The sequence below is a fragment of the Fragaria vesca genome, unplaced genomic scaffold (assembly GCF_000184155.1).
Source record: "Fragaria vesca subsp. vesca unplaced genomic scaffold, FraVesHawaii_1.0 scf0513160_u, whole genome shotgun sequence".
NCBI classification, from domain to species: Eukaryota; Viridiplantae; Streptophyta; class Magnoliopsida; order Rosales; family Rosaceae; genus Fragaria; species Fragaria vesca.
In genome coordinates this window covers 1,378,044-1,389,247 of record NW_004443448.1, presented here as the reverse complement: position 1 = coordinate 1,389,247, position 11,204 = coordinate 1,378,044, and the positions used below count along the sequence as shown (strand labels likewise).

Here is an 11,204-nt window from a genome sequence, read left to right as displayed (position 1 = left end):
CGGTTCACTGTATAGGTCTTTCTTTTCTTCTTTTTCTTTTTCGTTGTTCTTTTTTCTTTTCTTTAAAAAGTCCTAGCTGCAAGTTTTAATTTCTGTATGCAATAATATTACGTATAGCAAATGATTTGGAGTTAGTTAGGTGTTCTCTAGAGTACATCTAAACTTGATATAAAATTTTGCATTATTAGGATCCAAAAGGAAAAAAGATAATCATCTGTACTAAAAATCAGAAATTGGAGATTATGGTAGTAATCTTGAGCACTGTCATATAAGACATATATAGCCATGGGAATAGACTACTTCTCGTTAATGTACATAACATATAAGAAATGAGAAATGAAAACTACTGCAAACTTTACTTAAATAAAAAATAAAGGCAGGTACGGCTGCCCTCAAGCCACGATTCATCAAATTACTACAAACTTTTTAATGAAATAAGTTTACAAATTACAAAGTAACAGATAAGACAAATCTGAATAATATTATTGATGATTGACAACCATGGATGCAAATATGATTGCCCTCCTATAACCATCAAAGAGATGAAGTGCATATGCATGTACAGATGAAGTGCTTTTGAAAATAGGGTAACTGTCACACGTAGACGATTAATTCTTTACCTAATATTAGATTTGGAATAGAAGTGCAATTGATAGGATGTATTATAGAAATCACATAGGGTGGCTATTGTAGAGGATGGTCTGGTCGAGATTGTTGTTCGTGATGCCCCAAAGGTTTACAAGAACAGAGGCCGCCCTCGAGGCCGGAGAAACAATTCAAAGAGCATCACAGGATCATCCGATGCATGTGGCATTAATGGCAAAAAACTTCTTCAAGAGGCCAGAACCATAGTTCATTAGGAGGTTTCCGGCGATGTGATGGAACCCTAGTTTGCTATGAAGGTGTCGAGGGTAGCTTCCTTTTTCTTAGTGTTGTACCCCATTTGGGTCTTAAGTGGTGGGTGTTGTTTGTTGATGTGTCTTTGTTTTGGCTATGAGTTAGCTTTTGCTCATTTGAACTTTTTGAGCACCTTTTTTCGGTTTTTCTAGTTTTTTAAGGTTTTAAAATTAACAAGTTGAGCATTAATTTGTAACCATTTATATATTTTGTCACTTTAGTTAATGTACGTAGACCTTATTTAGATCATTGTTGCATTATTGTAGAATGTAGATTAGACTATGCTTCTACTGCTCATCATTTTTTCTTTGGTTCTTTTGTTGCATATATCTGCAATTTTTTTTTTCAAAAAGGAAAGTAAATTACATGGAAATCCTCAATGTTTTATCATGTGTTACGTTTCTTTACTTTTGGTTTAATAGGTTCAAAGTTAACGTTAAGATGTCCTTCGAAGGGTTTTGTTGCTCCATGTTTTTAGTTGGTAGGGCGCCTCAACACCACCAAAGCTATGCAATTCGATTCATTCTGCAGCGCCGTCCGTGCTATGTGGAGTTTAACGACTCTGGTAGAGATCCAAGCAAGAGGAGACCGCTTTCTCTTCACGTTTACGAACGAGAAAGATGTGGCTTGGGTGAAAAGAGGAGGACCCTAGTGCTTCCAGCGTACAATGCTCTTGCTGAACGATTATGATGACTTTTCTGACCTTATGGCCGTGCCGTTGAACTTCATATGGATTTTGGTGGAGATCCAAGACCCCTTAGCTGCGCTCACAACTACAACCACTGCTCAGGTGGTGGGAGAGACCATTGGACCTGTGTTGAGGATTGATGAACATGGAATAAGCCAAGGAACCATGCGGGTTAGGGTATATCTACCACTGAACGTTCTTGTGAGATTGGAAAGGCGGCGGGTTTCTCCAACTGATGTCATTTTGGTCTGATTCAGGTATGAACGTCTTCTTGGAATGTGTAGAGCTTGTATGATGATTAATCATGTGGGGCTTCGTTGCCCTAGTCTTGTGGACGCTAATCCAGTGCAGGTTCCTCCGCCAACAACGCCGCCAATGGTCTTTAGGGCCGTTGTGACCAACCAACCTACCTTTTCTGTTCCGGCTGTGATTTTGCCTAATGAGAAGAGAGTGGTGTCGATAAGGGATGTCCTTGACTTTCCATCACCTACTAAGATAACTGGGGTGAGGAGCGGTAGAGAGGATGATAATTCTGGTGAGGGAAAAAGAATGAAGCATTCCTTTGCTATGGTTCTTGTAGATTTGGATCCGGAGATGGGTTTTTCTATGTTGGATGGAGTTCTTGGAATCAAGAGGATTGGCAAATCTCCCAAGAAGATAAGACGTCCTCGTGGCAGTCGAAACAAGAAGACTCTGTTGTTTGGTGAAGCGTCGGTGGGATCAGATTCAATGGCACCTAGTTCATCGGGTTTTAGAGGGATTGATGGTGGCGGCCTTGGTTTTGAGGCTGAGGAGTAGTAATCCTAGGGTACCTAGGAAAGACCCCTTCCAAACCCTAGCGACTACTCTCTCTCTTCTCACCGATGAAAGGTACACCGTTGTGAGGTCTTAGGCCTGATTCGTTGAGAGTGGAGTAGTTAATAGATTTTTGGAAGGTTATTTTGCTTTCTAGTGATTCATCTCCACCTTTTCTTATGTAGTTTTGTCGTTGTTTTTTCAATTCATAGACCAGTTTGATTTAGCTTTGCTTTGCTGTTGTATGGTATTTGGACTATTTATGCTAGACCTATTGATCGTCATCTTTGATAATAGATTTATTTTCTTCCTCTCAAAAAGAAAAAAAAGTTGCACGTCTATACTATTATTTGCATAGGTGTTTCAAGATCAATAGAGATTTATATTTATCAACCATTAGGGGTGAACTGCAATTTGAAGAACTCCCTTAATTGAAATACATTTACTACCTTGGATTCGATATGTTACATACTTACCTGGGAAGCTTTTACTTCAAGGTCTTTGAGATACAACGTCAGTAAATCTGGGGTTCAGATTTCTAGCTTAATATATGAAATAAGAAAAGATGGATCATCGCGTCAAATTTACTGAAATTAGCAAAAAGACCTCGAGAAATTTTTAATCATTCACGTATATATGGAAGAAACTAGGAACATGAATTCGAAACTAAAAAGCAAAAGCTTTTGGTAACAAACCCATTCTTTAATAAACTTTTATTCTTAATTATTTGTAACTTGCAGTCGTCTTAATTCGTCGACTTGGCCTCGAGCTCCTTGCTCAAATCAACCACCTACAGGTTCTCTTATGTGTTTGGTTCCCGTGGACTTGGTGCTCTTACAAACTCAATAAGCCTAAAATTTACCACGAAAATCACACACAGGTCATATTAGATGCTATGTGTTCCTCACGGATCTTGCGACTAATAGTTGCCCTATCGTAAATCCGACTAAGGAGTCGATAGCGAAGATCATCAAGTTCAAACCATCCTTTCACTATCAGTTATTTCTTCTCCTCATCCACAAACTCAATTGTTTCGACTCCTAAGACGAGAGACAAGATAGTTCGATAAGATCGAAAGATTTACACGACTTCATTCAAAAAATATACACGTTTGTACATACGTACCTTTCACTTCGTTGCAGCATTTCCTCATGTTTTTTGCATGTTGTGGTTTGATGTGGTACACCCTAATATGTCGACACGTAACCTGAAAAACATAAAAAGAGACGGGTTTGTCTATCATATCATATGGTATGATATACATATTGCAAATGTGTCTAATTATATGACACATGAGGGTTTTTGAAGGGGTAAAAGGTCATTACATGGTCATTTAGTTGCTTCTTCAATCAATGATAATGATAGTCACACATTTTGTGAGACATGTTATACCATATAGTATACTAGAATTTTTTAAAGGAGACAACCAATTCATATGTTTCGAGTCATCAGAAAAATTTAAGTCATAAAGCCTCTCTATTATGTGACTTTTGTCTCTTTAGCCACTTCGAGACCCTAAACTTCAAAGGGTTTAACAACTTTTGAAAGTTAAGTGATATCTCTTTAACCACTTTCCAACCCTAAGATTTAAAGGGTTTAACCACTTCTCAAAGTTTTATGTCGTTAAAATCTTGAAAGGGTTTAGCCATCTTCGGAATTGTTCTCTTTTTAACCACTTTTGGACCCTAAACTTCAAAGGGTTTAACGAACTGTGAAAGTTTACTCTCTTTAACAACTTTAGAGGGTTTAACCAACTCCAGAGGCCTTCTCTCTTTGACCACTTAACTATAATCAATGCCTTCATGATTCAAAAGTACTCAATCGATCTATTGGCAACTTCTCGCGTGCCTCTTTCTCTCTTCACCTGCATTCTCTTCAAAAAAGTTTTAGCCCTAGCATAGCATATGATGAGATATAAGGTTTGGTTAAGGGTAAAATATTGTATAGTCCTTGTGGTTTGAAGTAGACATCTGTTTAGTCCTTATAATTTTATTTTAATCTAAATAGTCCTTAAAGTCACGATTTTTCATCCAAATAGTCCTTATGGTTTTATTTTAATCTGAATAATCCTTAAAGTCATGATTTTTCATCCAAATAGTCTTTATGGCCTTTAACTGAGAAAATTGTCGAAATGACTATTTGGATGAAAATCATGACTTTAAGGACTACTTAAATTAAAATAAAACCATAAGGACTATTTAGATGAAAAATTGTGACTTTAAAGACTATTCAGATTAAAATAAAACCACAATGACTAAACATATGTCGACTTTAAACCACAAGGATTAAACAAATTTCAATTCTTTGATTAATTAGCCCTATCGATCTAGCTACTCAACCAACATTTTTTTGTTTAAAAATAAATAAATAATAAACAAACCCTTAGTGAACCATTCGGATCGACGATATATTCTACAGCACGAAGGAATATATGAAATTTGTCTGATACCAAATATAAATAAAACTGATCTATAAACATGTATATTTATAAATATCTATCTATATTAATTATTAAGCCAGAAACCTGCAGTATCGCTGATAAATTATCTTCTCCTCAACAATTCTGTATGCAATATCTTATAATGAGGCCGAGAGAACAATTAATAAAAGGTTGATATAGATCGTGGGGATCATATGAGACTATATATAGAACTAATACGTAATACCTCCCATCAACAACGATTCCTAGTATATAGACTATATAGAGAACTAATAGAACTTTGTAAACCTAATCGAGAACGTTTTCTCTTTTATTGCTCCGATATTTCTGATGTGGTACTAGCTAGGGCTGATCAGGATTTGAGTTGGGGAGCCATTGTCCATGCCTCGTTTGCGTTTGGCGGTAGCGCTTTAATTTGTTTGATGACGGCGGTGGAGCCGTACGTGGAAGTTACTGGAGCGGCGGGGTTTTCATGTGCTTTTGGAGTCTAGGGCACAAGTAGGCTGTCTCATCCTTTATACTAATGAAATTTAACTCTTCGGTAACTTAATTTTTATGTTTACTATTTTACAACAGAAAAACAAATTAAAATAGTTCGATCTGATCGACTGATCCCGATTGATTCTGATCAAAACGGCAAGACTCGTCTTGACACATGTTGAAGCAACATCTCCTCCACGTACGTCGCTTGAGAGGCAAGTGTAAACCCTCGCAGCAATCCACGTTCAAAACATAGATTAATATATATAGCCCCCCACGATTCGTCTTCTTCTTCGGACGCTCTGGTTTTGGTTTTGAATGAATCATCATCATTTGCTTACTTTCTTCCTCACATCTTCATCTGTAAGGTCTCTCTCTAACCTTCTTCGGTTCTTCATCTTGTTTGCATGCCAAGTGTTATACATGAATTAGCTTTACCTTGAGATCATGCTTCTGCTCATATCATGATGAATCAATCATGGTACTACTTCAGGATACACGGAATGTCATAAGAATGGTGATTATAGTTTAGTTTCCATTCTTTACAGATTGATATATATATATATATATATATATATATATATATATATATATCAATGAAATTTGTTCTCTTTTCTACATCTTAACGTTGATCTATTGCACTTGTCATTTGGTCACCATTGCATTTGCATTTTTAGATGTTAAGCTTTCTTGATTGTTTCTGGATCGATAACTTATACATAGAGATAAAGTAATAGTTGCATTTTAAGATGTTAAGCTTTCTATGAAGAATACTGATCCAGTGGTTCTTTCCTATCCAGCTTTATATAGCTCCTTAATTAGTTACCGAGATTTACAAGGAAGCAAACTACAATGTCTGGCGTATCGGTCGCTGTGGCTCCTAGGTCGGAGCCTGATAAAACCACAACTGCTGGACCAAAACACCAAGAAAAGCCGCAACGCCTACTGCACCAACAGCAGCAGCAGCCGGCTGTAGGAGGTGTCATGGGGTCATTGCGCGTAATCGAGCTCCAGCTTGTGGCATTCATCATGGTGTTCTCAGCCAGTGGCCTTGTCCCGCTCCTTGATTTGATATTCCCAGCTTTCGCCTCTGCCTATCTCTTAGTTTTGTCACGCTTGGCCTTCCCATCACATGGTCACGTCTCTTCTGGCTCGCAGGAGATTTTCCAAGGAAGCAAATTCTTCAGGCTGTATGTGATTGCGGGAACTACGGTTGGACTGTTCTTGCCTCTGGCTTATGTGTTGGGTGGTTTTGCAAGGGGTGATGAGCACGCTGTGCGCTCAGCAACACCTCACTTGTTCTTGCTCTCCTTTCAGATTCTGACTGAAAATGTCATAAGCGGTTTGTCACTATTTTCGCCACCAGTTAGAGCGCTTGTTCCGTTGCTATACACAGTTAGGAGAATCTTCGTCATCCTTGATTGGGTGAATGATGTCTGGCTTAACAAGACTCTTCCTGCAAATGCACATGTCAAGGTACTTAATCCCATAGTACGTACATTTAGCCATTGCTACTTGTTTTCGGGTACTTGATGATTCTTCATTCTGTAATGTTAAAGTTCATTGTGAGATGTTTTGAGTTGTTTAACATCTTTGTTGTGCTCTGGAATCTAACAAAATCCTAATATGTTGGAGTAATATAATCTGATGTGTGATATTGTCATACTTCTGTTACGGATTCTAAAGAAATTTCAGCTGAGAAAATATCCCCAGTGTTTATCTATTGAAGATAACTATTAATATGGGTGGCAGGATGTTGCATGGTTTTGGTTTGGGAGGACGTTGGCTGTGGCCAACTTCTCATATTTCGCTCTCAATCTGTTCGGGTTTTTGATTCCTCGGTTTCTTCCAAGGGCCTTTGAGAAGTACATCCGGGAGGGGGATGAAGTTCATTCCAAGACTGCAGAGGACAAGCGCTCAGCAGCACTAAATAAATCGGAATCAGCTCCGGCAGATAAGAAGGCTGACTGATTTCTTGCCTGCTCGGTGTCGTTGCTATACATTTATGTTTGTAGAGCCTACCTATCAGCTTCTCACTTGGACCTCAAGCAATTCTCTGTTTAATTAAACTTTGTAGTTTCCTTCAGTGGTTTGTTGTAGTGCTCTATGCACGGATTATGAATCCATGGGTGTTTGCTTTCTGTAACTTCTGTTTGCCTACTCCCCCCTGATTTAAAGGGAAGCTCTTGTATTTTGTTGCAGCAGCCAATAACAGAATATGCTCCAAAAGCTCACTATGGTTTAAGCTCTTCGAGGTAGCCTAACTACTAAATCAACGGGGGGTTGTTTTTGTTAAACTAACCTTCATACAGTGAGGCGTATACTGCAGACAGGATAGGTCCTCAAGATTAGGATGAAATCTAGTACCAGTCATGTGTAGTCCTTTTCCAAGTGAACATCTGGTGTTGTCCGCTTTGTCATCTTTCGACTCCATGCAAACACAGTCGATGGCAATGCACTTCTTCCTTTGGATCCTTTTCAGGTCTGTCGATAAGAGCTAGTAAGCTCAATAGTCATTTGCATATTGCTGAGGCTGGACTGGATTATAGTCTTGCTGCTGTCTGTGACATGAAAGGTAAGACTGTCTTCTGTTACAGCCTTGAGGCTTTGATACTGGCATGGTGTAAATAACAATATGAACGAAATCCTGGGTTTGGCTAGTGAGTTCTTTATTAGAATGGATCAAATTATTTAACAAGAAGCTTTGTGGGAAGATCTAGTATCCCTTGTAACTTGGGTATTAGGCAAGCGTATTAAAAGGTTCTACTATTCTAATTTCTGGTAGATGCATAAAGGGCAAGGTTTTTAAGTTGGTCAGTTTCTTCTTCAAATTGCTGAGTTGAATGCCATCAACATGCCACTAAGTGTAGAGATTGTTTTAGCATCATTAGGCTATGCGAAATTTTCATATTTAGATTGGAGATGGACAAACCTGTTTGAATAAATATAGTAATATGAGTCTGGCTTCAACGACAGGAACGCATATATTTGATAATGAGTAGAAAGTTAACAATAGAAAACCTTGTACAATGATATTTACCATATATATTTTCTGTCGACTGTGTAAACAACTAAAAACGCTGCTCATAACACTGTTCTTAATTACTGTTTGTAACACTTAACACAGTTGGACCTCCATTCCAGACAGAAGAGTTAGGCCTCCATTCCAGACAGAAGAGACTCTAGAAAAACCCAGACAGAAGAGATAGTCTAGAAACCCAGACAGAAGAGAAAGTGAGAGAGAAAAGAAGAGTGCAGAAGAAAGAGAGCGGAAGAAAGAGACCGGAAAGCTCGATTCAGATCCGAACAGCCCAAACTCAGAGCAGATCATCTTCTCTTCTTCCAGTCAACGCCATCATCTCTTCGGACAGCCAACCCTTCGCAGCCGTTGCCGGAGACGCACTTTCAATTTTGGATATCCTTTCTCGGTTGTTCTCATCTGCTTTTACTCATTTGGTATGTCTCCTCTTTTCTTTTTCTTTTTCCTGTGCGTTTGTGCTTTTTTGGGTTTGGTTTTGATTTTCATCTGCTGTGCTGGGGGATCTGTCAATTAATCATACAAAAAAGAAGTCGATTTTGGGTTTAGATTGTGTAAAGATCGGAGCTTTTTTGGTTTTTTCAGCTATGGTCTGTATCTTATTTCAGGCTTTTCCAACAGTAATCTTCGATCGATTACTTATGAAGTAGTGAGTTGTACAGCTTAGGGTTATACTGTGGCAGAAAAGCTCATTCTATCATTGCTGGAGTATGAAATAGATTTCCAGTTCCTTGGAACTAGATCAAGGGGAACTAGCTTCAGTGTCATGAGCCATTATAGTCTATAATTTGAGAACTATCAGGCTTTGTAGCTTTTAGTTGTACACTTGAAATTCCTAGAACCTTCATGTCTAGGTATAAACAATTAATGATAAGCCGCTATTAACCGATATGAAAACAAAAATGAATACCATTTTAATTGTCTTATCGTATGTTAGTATTATGTTATCTTAGACAAAGTTATGTTATCTTCCTGTCTACTGGAGTTGTCTCAAATGTTTTGAAATGTCTATTAGGAAATTAATTTTCAGTCTGTTGGAAATGGCATGCTAGCGATTTGAAATTCTATATCATCTTTTTGTTAAGACGAATAAAAGGCCAATAGCAAATACAAATTGGAGGATAGAAAGATGACAGCTAGACCAACTGACCAAAATGCTCAATTCCCAAATGTGTCATTGCGTTTTTTCTATCTTTAATTTCTTTTAAATTAGAGTTGTCATGATCAGAAAATTTCAAACACATATGGCCATGTTTATAGATTAAGTGAATTGAAGTTGGCATGTTTTTTTTTTTTTTTTACTACAGAATATTGTGTACATGATGAATGCAATAAGGTTGTCCTAAACTCTGGGAGGTAGTTTTTTTGTGATTTGGATCAGACACTAATACGAAGGACTGAAGGAGTACTATGCATAATAATATAATCCATACTGCTAGAAATTTCATGATGGCCTACTTATCTGCATAATAAGAGAATCAATTTGATTATTCTCTTTTCAGTCAAGATTGTTTTTTCTGTGCAGCTAAATAACTGCTCAACATACTGATTTATCAATGTGGTTTCTTTTTTGTTCCAATTATGTTCCCTCTAATTAAAAGGTACTGAAAAGGACAACATAGTTATGTTAGTGATGAATTAAGATAACCGGGTGTTCTCTTTCAACCTGTTTAAGTGCTGTTTTGTTATAATTATGTCTTTAAATAACTAAAAGGGATGAAGGAAATGGCTAAATATATACTCCAGTAGATAGTTCTTCGATCATGTTGTATTTTGATATTGTGAAAGGATGATTAATTGATTTTAGAGTTCACCTACAAATTTTCTGTTGTTTGGAATTGATCATAGATACCGAGTTGTAAGACCAATCTTATTAAGCTGTTTGTTGGATTTTGCATCGGTTCTTATCAATATTTTTCTATTTTTGTAGGTTCCGATTAAAGTCACTGGGAGTTGGTCTCTATTTCGAATTTCTAGGTTCGTTTCCTTCTACTTGATTGAAGGGTATGTCTTCATTTCTTCTTTTTAATTTTGTTGTTCTGTTTTGCCATTTGGGGGCATGATTCTATTGGTCGGAATGATAAAACTAAATGTATAATACCCTGCAGTCCTTCATTCTGATCTCATCTATTATGTTTCAATCTCATGCCCAAACTAAGTGTATGATATCCAATGCACTAAACTAAGGCTCTAGGTTGATAGCTTTCATAAAAACCCGGTAACATCAGTTTCCCGAATGGAAAATAATATATTTTGTTTCTTATCTTCAGTTGAAAAAAAAAATGAGGTCCCACATTAATTTGTGTGATACAAGTTTATCAATACAACTTCAAAATAAGACACTGTTTATGGAGAAGCTTTGAATTTTACTTTTAGATTCTTTGTGTTCAAGGTATGTGTGCGAGCAATATGTCAATGAAAAACCACTTACCCACCATCATTTACTTTCAGATTGTAGTTAACCTCTTTTAACATGAATAAGTAAAAAAGCTTTTATCTTTTTCACATTTGATTAAATATCTAATCTGTATGGTTTATGTTCAGTTGCAGTATCCACGATTTGGTGAAGATAACCTGCAAACCATTGTGCAGGTGCCAAAATTCCAATAAAGAAAAAGAATTTCGTGGTAAGTAAAAAAGAAGAATAAAAAACTGATTCCTCAATTCTCTACATGCATAAGGTTTATGTATTTAAAGAACCTAAAATATGTTTACTTTCATGTGTAAACATGAAGTAATGGGCTAATGAACTTTGATTTTCATATGGTTTTAGTAAGTAGAACTTGAAAATGTATAGTGTTATGTTCCTTCTACTTGAAGAAGAATAGGGTTCAAACTGACAGTAATGAAGACACGCTTATTCAGCA

At 37.0% G+C, this 11,204-nt stretch overlaps 1 protein-coding gene across 1 annotated transcript; it reads left to right on the top strand.

Annotated features, from left to right (window-relative positions):
• The first annotated feature begins 5,601 nt into the window (after positions 1 to 5,601).
• On the top strand, positions 5,602 to 7,426 carry LOC101292083. The gene is made up of 3 exons (XM_004310056.1): positions 5,602 to 5,663; positions 6,101 to 6,776; positions 7,053 to 7,426. Exons 2-3 carry the CDS (start codon positions 6,153 to 6,155, stop codon positions 7,269 to 7,271), a joined length of 843 nt encoding a protein of 280 aa, XP_004310104.1. The 5' UTR covers positions 5,602 to 5,663; positions 6,101 to 6,152; the 3' UTR covers positions 7,272 to 7,426.
• The last annotated feature ends 3,778 nt before the right edge of the window (positions 7,427 to 11,204 follow it).

Coding starts and splice junctions, on each gene's coding strand:
- LOC101292083 (XM_004310056.1), top strand. CDS start 6,153: ATGTCTGGCGTATCGGTCGCTGTGGCTCCTAGGTCGGAGCCTGATAAA. Junction 6,777..7,052: donor CTGCAAATGCACATGTCAAG/GTACTTAATCCC, acceptor TATGGGTGGCAG/GATGTTGCATGGTTTTGGTT.